This window comes from Podarcis liolepis (genome assembly GCF_965112155.1).
Source record: "Podarcis liolepis genome assembly, chromosome: 11".
Lineage (NCBI taxonomy): Eukaryota > Metazoa > Chordata > Lepidosauria > Squamata > Lacertidae > Podarcis > Podarcis liolepis.
In genome coordinates, this window is record NC_139565.1 from 33471711 (window position 1) to 33491756 (window position 20046).

The window sequence follows — 20046 nt, forward strand, 5'->3', positions numbered from 1 at the left end:
TTCTGCCCTTCCATCTCCATCCTCCTCTGCATGGTCAAGGTGACTGTGCTGCAGGGAAGCCTCCTTCTGACTAGCTGACTAGCCATGGGTCAATGAATTCAGCAGTCACTATGACCAAGCAAGTATCATTGAGATAATTGCAGTTTATGTTTATAGGAATGTGTCTTTAGTCACTGCTAGCTGTTCACAAGACTGCCAGTGTGTGTCTTGCCAGCTATGTGCACACAAGGAACATTTGCTTCAGAAACATTTATAGTCCACAATGGGAAACACTGTCTGTGGGTGGCTTTGCTTTACTAAATCCTTGCAATCAAATCCCTGCAATCAGATGGGCATAATAATTCATCTTGTCAGAATGAATTACATAAATATTGTAAAACATTTATGCACCAGAAAGCACGGCAAAAATGCTGAAAATGACATTATGGAAATAAGTCAGAAAAGCAATCTGAAGATCATGGAAGTTCTCATCCAGGATTAGAAAAATGATTTAGCATGGGGTGGAGTGGCAAATTCATTCCAAGCTATTTATTTCAGTGTGCCTTATTCTGTGACTAAATGTTGGAAGTTTTGTGCAAACCAATGTGATTGATAATAATTCTAATAAAAACTGCATTCATTTACTATATCAAACGTGACAATGAATTTCACACATTACTTTCAGTATTATTTTGCCCATTTGTATTAGATCTTCTGTGACCTGGCCAAGAAAGAAACTCTAAACCTTTTTTGAAAATGAATTTGAGAACTCAAAACATTGTAATGTTACCATTTTGTATTTTTTTTTTGTTTTTTTGTTTTTTAGATTGATCTTCTTGTTCCTACAAAGGTGACGGGCATAATTACTCAAGGAGCCAAAGATTTTGGTCATGTACAATTTGTGGGCTCCTATAAACTTGCCTACAGCAACAATGGAGAGCACTGGACCATATATCAGGATGAAAAGCAAAAAAAGGATAAGGTGAGGTAATGAGGCAATTGATATTTGGAAAGCATTTTTTTATAGAAAGCTGCTACATCCCTGGTAATCACAGAGCTAGTAGCCTGCAGGTTAATGTCTGCTGTCTGCTTTATAGGATGTTCATGCCAAAGGGTCTATGGCTAAAAGTCAAGGTGAACAGAAAGAATCGATGTCGTTATGCACCAACATTTATAGATACTTCAGTTTTAGTTGCAGAAATGTGTCAAATTTAAAGCTGTTAAATGGAGAATATATTTTTATATGTATATCATCAAATGCACTTAAAGGAAAACGTTTCATTTTCCGATTTTAAAATTCACTTTTATCCATGGTAAAATGGTTCATAAAATATGCAGGGGTCACCTGGCTTCCTGGGCCCCCTTGGCACATTTGCAAACTTGAGAAACTGTTGTGGGTACCACACACACACACCACACTTGAGCCACCTGCCCACCTACACAACTTCCCTGGGCTGCTGCCCACACACTCATTCACCTGGGCCACCCCCCTGCCTGCCTCTGTCTCTTCATCACCCTCCCAACACAGCTGTGATGGCCCAGCAGCAAGTGAAAATAATTGTGTCATCATACTGTAGTTTACAGCAGCCTCTGTTGGTAGCCACATGAACTATTGTGTGAAGGCACACTTACATTTTTATTATATGCAAGATAATCAATACAATACTCTGCCTTCAGGACATACTGTATAGTTCCTGCCTTGCCTGTTTATACTTCAAACAGCAAGGAAATGCACTTAGCTCTCAAATCTGTGGGAGATCTGAGCTAAACATATAATTGAAATCCCAACACAGGGTTAGAAATATATCGCCTGATGAGAGTACACATTTCTAAGTTACATAAGCTTGATAACCACTATATTGCTTCATTGGTGTTCAGTACTGAGTAGATTGAAGGAAGTTTATCAGTCAGAGGGGAATTACTAGATCAAATGCCATCATAAAAATGCCGTCTGTTTGCACATGTGGTTGAGATCTAATAAGAAATGTCATGACCCGCAATTCCACTGGAATCATGCTAGGATATTTAAGTGACACTACCAAGCAGAAAGCAATAACTTTCTGGAAAAAGCTTTTCCCAGAATCTATCTATCTATCTATCTATCTATCTATCTATCTATTTATTTATTTATATTAAATTTCTATACCACCCTTCATATGAAGATCACAGGGCAATTTACAATATAAAAACACAAAAATGCATAATCTAAAATAACAGTCACTGGAGCACAGAAAAAAATGGTCCTACCCAAAATTTCAGAGTGGATCTGTAAAGTCTAGGGCAAAATGTGGATGCAGAAACTGACAGCATGCATCTGTCTCAAGAAAGACACATTTTTTCTCAAAGTTGGGTATGAGTAATTAGGTTAACTTTTTAACTATATCAAAGTGAGTCAATCACAAAATAGTTCTGTTATAATCCATATTATTTTTATATGTCATAAGCAATGAAAATTCATAGGCGGAAAACTGGTATTCATGAACATCTCTGAAGACTTTTGAATTCTATTCAAACTAGCCTGGTGTGCAACTGTTTTTCTAAAGAGGAAGCAGTTCTCTTCCTTCTCGAGCGATGGACGCCGTCTTGTATTATAGCAGCACTGCCAGTTAGCCATTCTTCCCAGATAGCACTCAGCTGGAGCAAGCTGTGTAGTAGAGTTGACCTTCAAATCATCTACCCCCTGCAGTGATGGTGAGCAGCAATCAAATACAGTTTTCATCTACCATTATCTTCTGAGAATTCCTAAAGGGTTTCAGACAGTCTGGCCAGCTATACAAACACAAGTCTAATATTGACCATAGCATGACTCCCTACCATGAATTAATTTCATGTGTGTCCCATCTTTTCTCCAAGATGCTCCTCACAATTTTTTCTTTACTTAGCATCCTTTGAACTACATTAGGCTAGTCCAAGTTGGCCAGCTGAGCATCACACCTGAGCAGGAATTCGAGCATGGATTCAGACTTAGCATTCTAGCCATGGGCTAGAAGAAAGGTTAACATTGCAATGTAAGTAGTAGGGGTATCATGTATACACTTAAGATTAATGTTTTGTTGGTAGCCGCCCAGAGCGGCTGGGGCAACCCAGTCAGATGGTTGGCATATAAATACAACAGCAGCAGCAACAACAAGAAGAATAAGAAGTTGTTAGAGATGGCAGATGACCTTTCTATATACGGATACAAGATTTGAGGGCTTATAATAGTGGCTTTACATGCCCCTGAGTTATCTAGTTTGAATTAAAGCCTGAGTCAAATGAAAATTCCCAGTTTTCCTCCCTGCCTGCCAGATTCCCATTCCCTGAACCACCTTTCCTCTCACATGGAAAGAGAGAAGACAGCCCCTCCCTCCCATCTCCAGTGTCTGATAACGGGAGTAGAACCTAGGGATGGACAACTTGTGGCCCTCCAGATTCCATTAAAATCCAGCTCCCACCAGCACAAGCTAGCATGGGAATGATGGGAATTGTAGACCAGCAACATCTGAAGGGCCATGGGAACTCCATCCCTGGAACAGACTTTAGCAGAACTACATATTTCATCACTCTCCCTATGCACCACCACTGTTCCCACACAAGAGATAAGATATTTGGAGTATGGTGATGGAGTGTCTGGTAAAGATGGTGTTTTGTGGGATCAGGGAGTCTGGGAGGGAGGCATGGGCTTATTTTCAAATGCCAAGTTGACTCAGAAAATAAATTGACTTATTTCCACTGTTAATCTCACTCAGCTGTATCACTAATTTTAGTTTACAGGGTTTTCCTAGGGACTGTTGCTCATTTTTCCCTCTTCCTCAACTGAATGGCTGATTGCAGTATTGGTAGACCTTGGGGAACAATGAAAACGTCTACTTTAAAACATTCTGCATTCACAGTTCGATAGATACATCTTCATTGTTATTCTAAGCACAAACATTCATTTGAAGAGGGAATCTGATGCCCGACAGCTGGGAGGCAACTTTATAAGAAACTCTAGAATCCAAAAATATATATCCTTCTTACAGCTTTGAGCACATCTTTAGGTTCTTCCTGATCCATAGTTAATTCTTTGGCTTGGAATACACACATCAGTGATGTGTAATGCTCATCTTAGAAACAAAGCAAGCATTGTGACCCCCTTTTCTCTGGTTTGGATTTTAATCTGTCCTGAGGAAGAGCACCTCCCTTCCCTTCATCCATGAACCCACAACTAACCTTCTTCCTACTCTCTTGTTTGCTACCACTCTGTTATTTATTAAATTTCTATACTGCTATTCATCTGAGGATCACAGGGCGGCTTGCAGTAACAAACACAGTAACAAACAAAAACAATACTCCACCCCAATACTCTAGTATCACAAGGTTCAAGAACTGGCATCAAACTAGTTTCAAGGTTCAGCCCCACCTGATGTTGTGTAAGCCGCTTTGTGGACAGAGAGAGCATGTATGAAGTAATTTGCCCACAATTTCTACCATAACTTCACAGCCCTACATAGCAAGCTCACTTTTGAGCAAGCTCCAGCTCTGGGAGTGTACAGCTTTCCCACATCTTAGCCACATGGTTCTCTTGGGCATCTTTCCATTCTCACCACATTTGCCACATACACTAGTATTTCTGCCTTTCATAGCCTCTCCCCTCTCGCAAGAGGTGGGGACCAAAATCCCAAGACCCAACTCAAGTGGTTTAGGTCCAAAACCTCACAGAAAGAAGCTGCAGAGAGCTACCTCTTACTTTGCCCCAGCCATCTTTCTCCTTGCAGGCTTCATTTTGAAGAAGAGGGGACATTGCCCATTTCCTAAATGCAGGCCTCTACGGGATGGCTGGTCACATGGTGCTGCTTTCGAATACTGTCCAGAAACTTCAGCTACTGGAAAATATCCCCACTTGGTCATGAAGCTCATTAGGTGATCTTGGGCCAGTCGCTGCTTCTCATCCTAACCTACCTCACAGGGTTGTGGTGGGGATGAAATAATGAGGAGTGAACCATGCAAACCATGAGCTCCTTGGAGAAAATGATGAGATACAAATTCAATAAATAAAACATTTTAAGTAAGTAGGCATTATGAACAGATTACATCAGTTCTATCTTGCCTTCACTGTCCAATTCAAAATGCTGGTTCAGACTTATAAAGCCCTACACAGTGTGGGTTTTCTGTATTTGATAGATCCCCTCCTCCTGTATTTTTCTATCTGTGTACAGCAAGGCCATCTGCAGAGACCCTTTTCCAAGTGCTTTCTTAATCTGAAACTTGGAGGCTGGCTATGACAAGAGAGAGGGGGACTTTTTGGCAGTGGCTCTGGAATGCTCTTCCTATGTAAGCTCACCTGGTGCCCGTGTTGTTGTCCTTTCAGCACCAGGCTATGATCTCTGTGGTTCTCTAAGGCCTTTTAATATCATGTATTTTTCATTTCACCTCACTCTACCTAATGGTGGGGCCACTTTTGCTTCTTTCTCTCCTGATAGTACTTCATCTTTAAACCAGGCTTGGATAGCCCTTGCAAATGTCGGCCTCTCCAAATAGAGGACTGCCCTCTGGACAAAAGGACACACAGCCACTATATGCTTAGTATGTGCCGGTAGTTAAAGATTTTTGGGATTGCTTTGAAGTGTGAAAAAGCAGCTTTCTAGCAGTGTGTGTGTGTCTGCCACTTATATAGTTGAACCAATATTTTTGATATTCATGACAAAATTTGCATGTTTGATTAGGCACTAAGCAAATGGCATGAAAATCAAATGTATTTCTTTGCTTTTCATCCAAGGCCAATCAGGGCAGCTGGAAGGGCAGGCACGCGTGCACGCACACACGGGCACACACACACACACACACACTTATCAGAGTTTTCTTTTTAACATTAATGAAAGCAGCAACAGAAGTAAAAAGACTGTTTTAGCTCAGTTCTCATTGCACTTTCAAATGGAGAGGATATGAAAAAGAGCAGTTGCTCCTGCTGTTTCTTTCTGGCGCTTGCCACTTTAACTGCCAGTTATCTGAGTTTAAATCGACACCACGTTCCTCTAGGGATGCAGCCCAGGAGAGCTGCAAAACTATACCCTACATTCTCTTTCTTTCTCTCTCTCTTTGGGTTCATTTTAAATGGTTTGAAAGATATACACGAACACCATCTCTGTGTTTGGACTGAGCTGGAAATCACTGAAATTGGAGCATGTTGAGAAAAATACATTGGGGTGGGGGGAAATCTCTCTGGACTAAATGGTAATCATGTTTTCCTCAACTAGAGGTCAGTAGATCACTGTACTTTCAGTGCCATAGTAATGAATACCATACTTGGTGGAGTCTGTTATGGGGAAAGGAATAACTGTGGGTCATATGAAAGGAATTGCCATGTAAAATTAGAAATGCATGCCATGATCTGCAAAATCCTTTCCTGCATGCACTTGGGATGTTGCATGCATGGAACAGATGTGCTTTGTGAAAACACCCTGTTCTACAGTATCCTGCAAAGTGCAGGAAACAAGAGTAGCTCCACTTTTCTGCATTCTTTGCATGTGGAAAGAAGGGAATGGATGAGAAATTTGGTTTGGTTTGCAATCCAGTGGGAACCCACGTAATTCTCCCTTCCCAAAACATTATGCAAACAGAAGCATAGCTATCTTTTGAAATAAACACTTCTCTGAATTTAGCAGAGTAGCTTTCCAACCAACAAATGTACACATTAGGGGAAGGCATGCAACATCCATAGGCAATAGAAATACCAGGTCAGGAGAGCAGTTCTGCAAATCTGCCTCACCAAGTGTGTTGCTACTGTTTTAAGTGAAGCAACCTAATTTGCACTTCCTGGACTAATAAGACAATACTGGAATGGAATAATGCTTCAGATACTTTCCTGGATTTTGTGATAACAGTTCTCAGTTCAAGAAATGTACCGGAATCCATATTTGGGGATAAGAACAATTTAGAAATGTGTGCATTGGTATAAAAGTATGCATATTTACCGGTAAATATTAATTCATATAGCTATTTTTTCAGAGTGAAATCGTACTTAAATGTGGAAACATGATGGGATGGACTCATGAATGAACACATGTGAAACTGACACAGACCAAAAATAGATTGATTGATCTATCCATTCCTTACTACTATATAAAGAATAATTACAAATATTGCTTTACATCAAAGTAGGCTGATGAAAAAACTTTGTCTGTTTTTTCTCTAGTCTACCATGCAACCTTGAAGATGGGGAAAACAATGGCTCAGGCTTGCACTAGCCAGTTGCTAAGGAGAAGTTATTTACCTTGAGGATATTAATAATGTTGTGTTTGCAGGATTTTTCACATATGTTGTCTAGGAAAAAAATGGTCTTTGCTCTGTTGGAATTCCTGGTAAATACTGCAAAGAAGACAGCTTAATTGCATCCCACAGCTATTGTTCAAAAACATTTAAAAAAAAATCTTATGGCAAGAGGATTAAAAAGACTGAGTTCCCCAGGATTTTCTTGACAATTGAGGAGAATCTGTCTAAAAAGAAAATGTTGTTTTTTGTTTCCCTCCCTCCTGCTTCTTCCTAGCTGCTGCATACTCCTTAGCTTTAAATGACAGAGACAAAAATAGAATTAAAACATAAATGTACACACTAGAACCACTGAGGTGCTACACCAATTGTACAGCTCAACATGGTAGAGATCCCAAAAGTGGGACAAGCACTGCTTTCCTCAGGTCCATCTGGTTGGCTGCTGTGAGAACAGGATATTGGACTAAATAAGCCTTTGGCTTGATCCAGCAGGGCTCTTCCTACATTCTTATGCCCCATACTGTTAGAGCTGTGTGTTGTTATATTAAATGCAATACTTTAGATTTCCCTATTGCTTTTTTTTTTTTCTTACTCAAGTCCAACGAGAAGCAGCCTTTGTACCTGCCACTTTGAACAGGCTGATGGTATGGTTGCCCTATGGGGTGATTTGCAACCAGCTCTCTCTCCTTGTTCTCTTAATTTGTTTCCCTGTAAAATAAAAAAATCATTGCTGTTGCATGCTGTTTCCAGATCAAGTAATCGAGTAACAAGGTGCTATGTAAAAACTTATAATGTGCTGCTTTGCAAGGCAAGGGCATGGCAGCCTGGAGCACAGGGCTGTAGCCTGCTATAGATGTGTTACAGCAGTCACTTTCATTTTCCTGATGACAAACACATTGCAATTTCAGTCTTAAGAGAATACTGCTTGCCAGCAGTAGGTAACACAAACTGGGGGGAAGGCATTGTTGACACTGGGAAATCCCTGAGTCCAGTTGCTTCCCAAGCGCCAACAATCACCTGTTGGTTGGCTCTTGAAAAATGCTGGAAAGTGGCTTTGCGGGCACCGCCAATCAGGTGGCCAGTAATGCCTGCAAAGCCTCTTTTGTCCAAGCCTCGCCTTGATCTTCCCCACACCTGACATCATATATGACATCATGTGTAGGGCAGGTTGGGTGTGGCTTGGCCAAAATGGCCTTATGGTGCCACAACACTGCTCTACATCCACTATAAAATAAACATGCATCTGGCAAGCACCAAACAAACACTTACCCCGAGGAAATAAATCCTAAAACAAATATGCCTTGCACATCATTTTAACTTCTGCATTTAGCCAGGCTTACTCGGAACTGTTACCTTGGTAGCTGACAGTTTGCTTGGCACAGGTGGCATTTTATTCATTAATGACTTTTTAAATAAAAATGATGTATCTCCAAGCTGCATGTGTGAGATTATTATTTTTTTAATCCTGCATTCCAAATAATCTTGGCATTTTAAAAGTGCTTGAAAGAATTTTCTCCTTATTTTCTGGTCTGCCAAACGGTACACAAACATATCAATAACAGATATTTTAATGTCATCAATAGTAATGCTTTTTGCAGCAGGGAGGTGCACATTGCACAATTAAAGTATTTTCTAGGTGTATGTCTTGCTTTCCCTCTCACCTCTCACTTCTTCTCATCCTCCCCAACCCTGGTATTACTAGACTAAATGATGATGTTAGTTTCAACAATACCCTTAACAGGAGCAGTGCTTGATAGCTCATAAGAGCAAAACACAATGGTGCACTTCTTTAAACAGCCTGTACCTTGTTAGTGAATGTTTTGAGCAATATGGTTGGAAAGCCACTGCTACTAAGGAAATTAATGGCATCATTTTTAGGTCAGGGTCTCCCAGAGTGGTCAGTATTGATCCCCTGTGTTGATGGGATTGTGCAGGGGTTGAATAAAGTCCTAGGGGTTGAAAGAGGTCAGAAAGGTCTTAGAGTGGAAAAAGAAGTTAATAGGGTATCATGGAAGAAAATTTAATTGGGAGCTATGAGCTTCAGAAATAAAGGGCATGGGCATGTGCAGAGTGACATGGTGTTATTTTCCTTTGGTTTTACTGGGGTTTTTTTACATTTTATGATTCCTAGTAAAGGCGATTGATTAATAAATCCTGATTATAGGTTGATATTCTTGGCTTTATTTCATTTACATTCCTAATAATTTGGGTTTGGGTCAGTACCTTTATAAACTCATCAAGGGGTTCATGAGCTCTGACATTTGTGAAACCCTGTATTGGGTAATGATGGATCATATTGTAGTTTGATCCTAAAGCCTGTTTACAGAGAAGGAAGCCACCCTAAGGCCGAATTTAGACACATAAAAAACAACAACCAGCGATTCAGTTAAATGCATTGTAAACTTCTTACAGGGAAATCCCGCGGGACTCCATAGCATCTGGTGCCACAGAGTTATAACGCATATAAAGCGCTTTATCTTTACGAATGTAGCTGAGTCCTAAGTTCAATAGGGTTTACTCGTCAGGAACTGGATTTAGGAATTGTAGCCATTGGTGAGGTTTTTTTTTCTGGAACACCAAGCATTCCCAATAATATCCATATATAAAACATAATTCTTTCCTGAGTCAGGCAACCTGACTTTCTGATGGTAGCACATATCTGTCTATCTTTGCTGTTTTTCACGGTGCTCTCTTACCTCCATTTCTCCACTCTGCCTGGTTTCTTTTGTACTATTTTGCTATCACTGGTTCTTCTTGGTCACTTTTCAGGTTTTCCAGGGCAACTTTGATAACGACACCCACAGAAAGAACGTCATTGACCCCCCAATCTATGCACGGCACATAAGGATCCTCCCTTGGTCATGGTACGGCAGGATCACTTTACGGTCAGAGCTCTTGGGCTGCACAGAGGAGGACTGACGAGGATCTTCACTTTTCCGCACAACTCTTGATATTCCTAAAAAAAATATCTCCATAGAAGAAACTGTGCAAAACCTGTAGGAAGTTGAATGGGTTTTTCATGAACAAGTGCTCACTTTCTGGTAGGCCGCTAACTGTCTTTTGTAAGGAGGTCTAAGCCTGCCCTTAAAATGGTCCAAATCTGAGTTGGGGGTTTTCTTTGGGCTCTTTTAAATCTTAGTTCCAGTTATTACTATGTTTTGATGTGGAATTTACCTTTTAAGGTTTTTATCTGAGTTATTTCATGCTGGCTGAAATATCGTTAGGAGTAAGAAGCAGCATCCTTTTTACAAGGAAGATGAAAGTGGCGTGACCGAGTTCACGTGTGACTTGAGAAGGAACAGGCTGATTCATTGTTTCCAAACCCACATGGTCATCTCACTTGCAAAAAGTGATACTGCAGCTTTAGCAATAAGTTTTTCTCGGGGATGACTGCATTTGATTGTTTCCCTTGTGCCTATCAAGCATTGTCAAGATTAATGACACTTTTTTTGGAAGTGATCTCTGTGGTCTGCAGTCCTCCTGGTGTCACAAACTACCTTTTGTAATTTTCTTTACAAACAGCCGAGTCCACCCACCCTAGGGTTTCATTTCCACATGTTTTGCTTCCCATTTAGCACACTGTGGGCATCGTCACTGTCTTTTATGTTTGATCACATTAACTGCTTCTGTTTCTTTTCAATGAGCCAACCTGAATTTTATGGAACAAAATCTGCTATCAGTATATTATGAAGTTAATGATTTTGTCAGTGAATTCAGCTTGCATTTTCTTTCTAAGGGATGCTGAGATGAAAGATCATGGACCAAATTCAAAGCTTAAGTAACTGTAGCCGGGAGGGAGGCACACATGAATGCTACAAAGCGGGCATTCATTTGATCCTGCATTTTCATGCATGGTAGTTGCCTCATGGAGCTGCCTAGGAGATGACTTCTCTGAGATGCTTCCTATGACTCAATGGGCAAGGGTCATTGTGAGATCTAGAGGTGCATGCCAAAACATATGGACTGTGTATCCTTGTTCTGAGGAGCAACTCAACTACAGCACTGTCCCCAAGCTTCAGAAATATGTGTGGAAGGATGAAACCTGAGGCTGAGTGGTCTTATAATATTATATCTTAACATTATTTTAACCATCAGCTCTGCAAGGATTCTTCAGGCCCTCTGACTGGAGAAGACAAGTCTTGTAGGATACGCAAGTGGCAGTGTTGCAAAAACAGAGAGAGGAAGGAAGTGGGGATTCAGATACGGGAATTGGATTCAGATACGGGGCAGGTGCCAATCATCAGCGATAATAAGCAGGGCTGAGTGTATGCTATGAGCCTTCAGGAAAGAAATTGGAGAGAGAGCAAAGAACTCATTATTGGGTGATGAATTCAGCTTTCTGGGAATGGCAGCCTTTATTTCAAAATGAGAAAGTTTATAGCTCTTAAGACTGCAAAAAATATGATCGAAAGTATCTTGCCAGCAGCTGCTGCAATCTCCAGAGGTTGGAATTTCAGTGCCCACCATAGTTCCATCGCCTCCCCATGACTGGAAAGGGTATAGAAGTTGGATTGTAGAATTTTAATTATTTTTAAAAATGTGGATCATGCAGTGCCCTGATAACAGAGAATGGAGTACATACTGCCCTGATGGATCAAGCAGTGTGCATGCATTCAGAAAGATAAGCCACATACAGGAGTCAGTCAAACACCACAGTATTCCTACTTCAGGCATTCAGTTTTCTTATCATTTGCAGCCTCAGTGCTGGCAGAGCTTGCTATCACTATTGAAGGAAGAGCTGAGATTACTGAATGGGGTAAAAAGGTTTCTGAAGTGTTTTCCCAAGTAACTCCATGGGGTCATGTGGCAACCGCAGCTGCTGCATCATAGCTGTGGTGTGAACTGTTTATCACAGGTCAGCTATCGCTAATGGGTCTTGCTTATACATCAGAACAGATCCCTTCAGAGGAAGCAAATATCTCAAGAGGTGACCTTATTACTCATCGTTAGTGATTAGCCTATTACCTAATAACACCCTCTTCAGTTGATAACCTGAATTAGCCATAAATCCAGTTCTCTTGCGCATTGACCTCTGTGACTAAGATCTTCCATTTGAAATTGTCAAGACTTCATTTGAATGGACCTAGGATGCAGCGCACATCAGTCAATGCTAGAAAGCCATGTATGCAGTTTTCCCAGAGAAACAGTAGCCCATGCCAATCCCTGGCCAAGCAAGATATGAGATGCTGTTGCCATTGGAATTAGTACACAAAGGTGCTGGCAGAGCACTGTGTAAATGGCTCTCCATTTCTGACTCTGCCCGACCACCATCTGGGTCAGTGCAACCCAAGCTGTGACAAATGTGTATGAAAACACGGCCAGGATTTAATAGAAGGAATTTATCTTGTGTAAAACTCCTTCATTGTGCAGAAGGAGTTCCTGGTAAATGGTAGTCCTAACAAATATTGCAAAGCACTTTCATTTTAATAAGGTATTGGTATTCTGTCCATTTCTTTTATAATTCTTGAGTGTCTTCTTATTACTTAAAACCTTCAAGTTGTGCTCATTTTCATTTTTAATTTCATAACATACTGTGGTAGATTTTTTTTCTTGGTTGTGTCTCATTAACACATCATGCTAAGTATTTTTTTATGAAATTCCATTATCATTAAAAGAAAAAAATGGAGATATAAAGATGGGCTCTATGACCTTAATAAATACTTAGTCATCCTATAATTTTACAGTAAGGAATCGATAAGCTTGTTTAAAAAGAAAATAAAAAGATTTAAAAGTCTGATATATTTTTTAAGGGTCATCACAACTTTCACATAAACTCCTACTCTGCAACAGGAGATAATGGCCACGTTGACACATCACATGAAACTGTGCAACGTGAACTCACATGTTCCTCCCCTCTTCTCTCCTCTCTTCCTCCTGAGGGGAAGAGTTTAGAAGTTCTCACATCCACTTTTGCTTAACCATGGTTTGCCGTGTCATCTAGAGCAACAAGCCTGTTTTAACATTAACTGCGGCTAATTTTAAGACATACCCTCAGGTCTAGATGTTACAGCAAGCTGTGGTTAATCAAAAGTAGAAGTGAAAGCTTCAAAATTCCTCCTTCTGACCACATGGAAAGAGGATAGGATAGGGGAGAGGGTGAAAACCCAAAGCTCACTGCAGCTTATTCCTGTTTGTGCACATCACACTAAACAATGATTTAGCATGACATATGGACATGGTCATTACATCTGCTTTGCTTAAAAACAAAAACCTTTAATGATCAGGGGATGCTATCTTGAAAGCGCCTCTCAAAAACATCGAACCAGTAGAATAATAAGATCTGTCGATAAAGAGCACCTAATTCTTAAGGTGCATTTGTTCACACTTTTTTTTTTGTAAGGCTTAGACATGGATATTCTGAGCTCCTTAGTTTGAGAATCTGATCAAGGTAAAGCAAGTTATGTGTAAGAAATGTTAAGGTCCTGTGCAACACTGTTAAGTTTATGGGGTTTCTTTGTTTTTTAGTTGGATTTGTGCTGCATTACAAAAGCCACTAGACTGTTACTGTCTTGTCTGTAACTGTGTTAACATTTCTTAACAATGTTATCTATGGAGTGGTCTTCAATTGTAGTGAATAATTTTAAAGAGAAAGTCAATCATAACTGTGCTTTAAGGTGCAAATGGCTAACAGAATAAGGATGGTAACTGAAATGGCATTTAACTACAAATGGCCCAAATCCTGCACTTTTAAGCTCTTATGAAGATCCTGTGATTCACAGCCTACTTCCTCCAGAGTAGTTTTTCTTAATTGTATTGGCCTATGCTGGAGAAAAGAACTGTGGATTGTTTGACATTTTAGTGGGTCGAGACTTCAACGGGGCCTCATTTTTATACGCCTATTTGATGGGGCCAAATTTTGCACTTGCAGTCCTTGGCTGGTTCAATGAATAGCATGCCTAATCGTATGAGGCCTGGCACCACCACAGTAAACACTGGTACTAACCCCAAGGTCTACCTGTGGTCCACCCAGAAAGAGTAGTGGCAGTGTCATATTGGGGGTGTGTGAAAGATGGGGGAAGATGGGGGATTAAACAGGTGGTTGGTGCTGCATCTGTATGGCACTTCTTACGGAATCACTGTCAAGCAAGGGAGACTGCATACACAGTGCCCTTTTGCACATGAAAGCCCCAAACCCAAAAGAATGCAGGCCACCTTTGATGGATCAGGGTAATGGTCAGCAATTGGTCCTCTGCAGAAGATCTTACTGAAAGAAATGCTTTGGGGATGCAGCTTCCCCGAATAAGAGGTGGTTTCTGCAAATAAGACACGTCAGGTCTGTAACGTTTGGGCTCCATCTTGAACTCCAGCTACTGCTAACACCATGTCAGTGACTATAGCTGTCACGAATGGAGCACTTTGAGCTGCTAGTCAGAATGTTCTGATAAAATGTTTCTGTGTTTATTAGTATTTTTTTCCCTTTTTTAAAAAAGAAAATGCATTTAAATGAATATTTCTTGAATTTGCAATTAACTTATATGTAATATAGTTTATAGTTCGAAAAAGAGCATCCTATTGAAAATGTGGTCACTCAGTCTTCTATTTGAAAGGGTTGCATTTTTTCCTTCTGCTGCTCGGTTCTGTCGGCCTTTACAATGTTATTCAGAGGAGCCTGAAAGCTTTCCTTTCTTTCTTTTTCAAGATACACCTTGAGGCTTTTTGCCACATTTTGCACCTGTCACAACATTATTAAACTAAAAAAAAATGCCTTTGACATCTATTCAGTAACTAAGGACACAATTTACTGAGAAATTCTTCTCACTGGAATGAATGGGGCCTGCATAACAATCTGACCCTGTATTTCATGCCATGGCCAAAATAACAGAAACTATTCCATTTGGGCAAATGGCACACTCCCCCACCAGCCTCTCTTTGCCTTCAGCCAGCCCCCACCTGCCTGCCTTCCTATTACCAGCCCAGAGGGTACTATTGCCTGTCAGATTCCTCCTCGTGCTCTCAGTGTTGCCTTCATATAACTTGCACAAAAGGAACCCGCTGTAGAGGAGCATACACAAATTGAAAAAACAGGGGTTCAGGCCAGCATACAAAGACAAAATATATGGCAAGCAAAGTACAATGAATGCATTTGTTACAATGTACCCACTATTACAGGGCACCCAGTACATGCAAGCAGTACTGCAGAATCATCAAAATAAGTACAACATTAGAATTAATAATATATTTTCATTATCTCCGATGCAAGGGTATTCTTGAGAGTGGCAGAGCATTTTCCATATATTGTGTCTTTGTATGCTGGCATGAACTCCTGTTTTTTCAACTTGTGTATGTCTTCATATAACTCAACAGGGAGGAGGATGGGGACAAAACTAGAATTAGTTGACTCTGCTTGTCATTGGCTGTAGTACCACCTGGTTTTCACCTACCCTTGGCCTGCCCTTTACCCCACCAGCCACCACTGCTGGACATCACATTAAACCAAGCAGATACAATGGTTGCATTTTTCTGGAAGCTTGATTGAAGCCTATGTTGAAATCTTTCTCTCTTTTCCACAGTCCTGAATGAGAATCATCACTCAAAAGCTGCTATTTGTATTTCAAGGGAAGTCAATAGGACCTTCCTTTGGAATGCAATAGGACCTTCCCTTGGAATGCAAATGGCAGCTCTGATGGTTTTTCTCTAAACCATGGCAGGAGAAAAAGAGCTAAACTCCCCTCTTCACATGCACCTCATTGCCCTAAGGCTGCCCTGGCTTCCCCGCAGCTCCTGTTTACATAACAAAAAATATATGCAGGTCTAGTTTTGCCCTCTATGAGGCTTGCAAAGGAAGAACTTCCCAGGGGATTGTGTCCTTTGGATTGAAGGTAACAGTTGACCTCTAAATGTGTTCCATATAGAACACTTTTTGTTCTGTTTGTCATTGTGCACAATGTGTATAGTGTGTTCTGTAGTAAGAATGAGCTCACACATACATATTCATGGTCACTCAGTGACTGGCATGTGTGAAAGCCATCACTGATCGATCAAGCACCTCAGACAGCATTTTCAGATTACCTGCGCACCTCGACCACAACACTTTTCAATGCAGGGAGTTCACACATTCGGCTGTGAGTCACCAGCTGTTGGTTAATTGTGTACTAAAGCACAGTGTGGTGTACATACATGTTTTGGTCTGTCCTGAGTCTAGGTATTACATCTTATTAATAAAAATGGAACAACACCACACAATTGTACATATGTTGGATGTCGTTGTGATCTACAAATTGCCTAGGTTTTAAGCTCAGGAGGCAGTGCTCCAGGCCAAGTGGTTTGTGGATCATAATTGTACATTTTGATTGAAAAATAAATGGGGCAGGTTCACAAATTGCCCTAACATGTGTGCTCTTCGCAAGTCATGAACTCAGTAGCAAGTCATGGGCCCACATTCTCCCCTCATTTGAATGTGCACATGAGCCTGAGATTGCTTTGTTCATGTGATCCGTACACCCTTTTGTATGAGTATTTTATATGAACGCATGTGGCTCATAGGCCTTTTCAGACATTCAGTAATCCATGGAAGGGAACAACGTCACATTTGCTGTCTTGCTGTCTTCTCCTGATCTCTATGCCCTAGAGTCTAGGTGTTCATCCCAAAGTCTGAACACAAATGCATATAATGGTACATTCACAGGCTCCATACATGCAATAGGGGACCCTGCTTTTTGCAGAGCTCAGTCATGTGGAAGGAACATACATTCATCAAATATGTATACATACTCAGACCTTTGGATAAATGTGTCGAAGTTGGGACAGCTTGTGTGATAGTGATTCTCCCCCTCTGCATGTTCACTGGATGTCTAAAAGGGCTATAGAAAACATTCTATGAGTTGGATGTGTATGTGCAAGCCTGAGGCTACTTGCAATGCATACATGATGAGGTTTGAGTGAACATACAGTTAAGGAGAAATTTTCAGTTTTCTTAGTCTGAAATAGTTATGCTGAAGCTAATGGAACATTTCCAGAAGTAGGCGCTTTGAGATTTACTACAATGTATTTAGGATCAGCATGTTGGTTTATTTAAAGCTGCAACCCTCAAGCTTGAGTGATCTCTATTGAATTAAATAGTTTGAGATGTGTAGCCTTCAAACTTCTTGAGAAAACATTACGAAAGAGTCCTTAACTTTTGTATTAATTCTAACAGCAAAACTGAAGGAGTGAAAAAAAAATCATCTGTGTTTACCCCCAGAGTTGTTAGTCATTTCTAGGCAGATTTCCCATTTCTATAGCTCCCTAATTTACTACTTTTATAGCCTGGAAAGTAAAACATAATGCACAAGGCTTAGGATAATCTATGTTCTATTAAGGGCTTCTCACATAAACAAAACAAAAAACCCACCCACCCCTGGTTCTGATTTTTAGGTTGACTTTCTCTTTCAGAATGAACAGATACAAATTTGTGTGAGTTTTGAAGACTAAGGATACTAATGAGTGTATCTGTGCTATACAACAACATATGAAATATAATATTCAAAGCTGGCTTCAGATGTGTCAGTAAGTACAGAAGTATCTCAGACACAATGACTTTTGCAACCTTGGCGACCTGTGTAAAGTTCCAATGTTTTTGTATATATTTAAATTATGTAGAATGATGTTAAAACAGTATGACCTCGTCTAGTCTTCAAACTTAACAATAAAACTTTTGAAAAATTGGAAAGTCCCTGAAGTGATTTGAATGGTACCTTCTTTCATCATCTGAGAGGAGAAAGTGGGGTGTTCACTAGACAAGTGTGAAAAAGGGTATCTACATTGTTGCTATTATAGTCTTTTGGAAACCACTCCACAATGCAGCCTGCAAGTGCATATCAGCATGAGAAAATAAGAATTCATATAATTTTCATTTCCGCTCATTGGCAGTGAATCCAGGCACACACTTTGTTTCTTGCATAGAATAGCCCTGAAACATTTTGAATGGATGGATGTGCTTATCCTCTTGGTTTGGTTCCTGTCCTGAGCTTCAATACTTGAGAGAATTGCTACCTTGTCACAGACTAGCGAGCCATAGTGTAGTTTGATTGATAACTAGGAATCTAAAAGAGACCTTCTGGGAAATTGCAGGCTTCTTATCAACAACCGTGCACACACTCTGTGGAGGCCACATTTCTATGCCTTCTCAAGGACTTGCATTACTCTTGTCTTGTTCTGCTTCCACTGCCTCTATATAAGTTAACCTCCTTGTGTGGCCCTGTCCTTAGTTAAATCTTTGGAGACTACCTGGAGATATAAGCTCAGCGCTCCCCTCGTAGTGATAAACAGTGAATCTCCCTTTGAGCTCAGGCTCCGCTTCCTGTCCAGTTCTCTATATTGTGTATTACATTCTCTCTGCTGCTGTATTTTCTCCGGTTCTGCCTTTCTGTCCCATCATGGAATCCTGTTCCTGCTTATCTGCAGGGCAGCCGTTTCTGTTGGCTCTCTGAAAAGCAGGAGCACTTGCCTGCCCACTAATGTATTCCCACCCTTAGGCAAATTACAGTGGTCATTGCTCCATTCAGATTCCAGCTGAACAGAGAGAACAGCAGGCCACACCAGGTCAAGAGTTCACAAATTTTACTGGTTTATGTAAGCACAGAAGGACAACACATTTAGCAGCAAGTGACTAATAAAAGCATATATAAAGCAAATTACATCTCTCCTTTGTAGATTATGTGTTACTCCTCTGGGTTAGGCTGATGATCAGTTCTTTTACCCCAGTAGCAGAGGACAAAGATGGGTCAAGCCTCCTCAGACACCTAAAGGCTTGTCCACTTTTTGGTTTTGCAGCAGTCTCTGATGAGGAGCCTCTAGCCAAGTACTCATGGAAATACTTGGGCTTCATGGACAATGATTTCTTCTCTGGCTCTCTGACCTGGCTCATTCCAGGCTGGTTCCTATAGGCAAAAGGTCCTATACAACCAGGGCTTTTTTCCAGCTGAAACTCACCAGAACTGAGTTCTGTCACCTCTCAGGTGGGTGCCATAAGAGAACAAGAGAGGCAGTCATGGTGAGTTCCAACACCTCTTTTTTTGAAAAATATCACTGCATACAACCAATAGAAATATGTATAAACCAAGACATTTTCTCTAAGTGGCCTAAGTATGGCATCAGGGCAGGTCTAGCCATCTTGTGTGCTTCAAGAATCATCCCTCCAATTTATTTTTGCATCTTCAATATGTTGCCCCAAGCATGGCTCTCCCACCTCTCTCTCTCTCATTTTTCATTAGCCAAAACATCAAGAAGTGCTGGGCTCCCTATTTCCCAAGGTATTTCATGTAGGAGAACTGAAGTTGTTCCCTTGACCTATTTAACCACAAACAAGTAATGCTATTCTTACTCCATTGCCTTACATTTTATACAAATGCATGGGTCATCTTACCATATCAACCATTAGAAGCCTTCTATCCCCATGATCTCCCTCGCACAGCTTTTCTCAGATCCTGAAGCCATTTTCTTAGTTCTTGGGTTGCTTGTTCCAGTCTTATGGTTTTGGGGATCTGCATCATTCCAACCTCCTCCTTTCATATTTGAAGAAGCTTGCTTTATGTGCTATAAAGTGTGCAAGTCATTTCTTAGGAACTGCCTGAAGATACGACAGTGTTAGTAGCTGCTCCCCCAAGCAACTGAAATACAGTCTGTAACCTGAATGTTATTGAAAACTTAAAGGGTATATAGGAGATCCTTGTGAACCTTTTTCTTCATTTAGCATGTCTAGGCATACCATGGCTATTATGAGGCTAAGCTGAGAGCCTGGGATCAGCTCTAGAGTTCATCACACTGGAGGTAGTTCCTGAGAAGAAAAATGTAGATTAAAATTATCCTTGTGCAATGGTCCTTAAATTACAAATAGGAGGTTCCTTTCTCTCTCCTGTCAGA

The 20046-nt window shown here is 40.6% G+C and overlaps 1 protein-coding gene across 1 annotated transcript in view; it reads left to right on the forward strand.

Moving 5' to 3' along the window:
• The window catches only part of EDIL3 (EGF like repeats and discoidin domains 3), a 247658-nt gene extending 229804 nt beyond the window's left edge, over positions 1–17854 (forward strand). The window contains exons 10-11 of the mRNA XM_083465367.1: positions 806–961; positions 9976–17854. Coding sequence (XP_083321493.1) covers positions 806–961; positions 9976–10125 — 306 coding nt within the window. The 3' untranslated portion in view covers positions 10126–17854. The remainder of the gene's footprint in view (positions 1–805; positions 962–9975) is intronic.
• The last annotated feature ends 2192 nt before the right edge of the window (positions 17855–20046 follow it).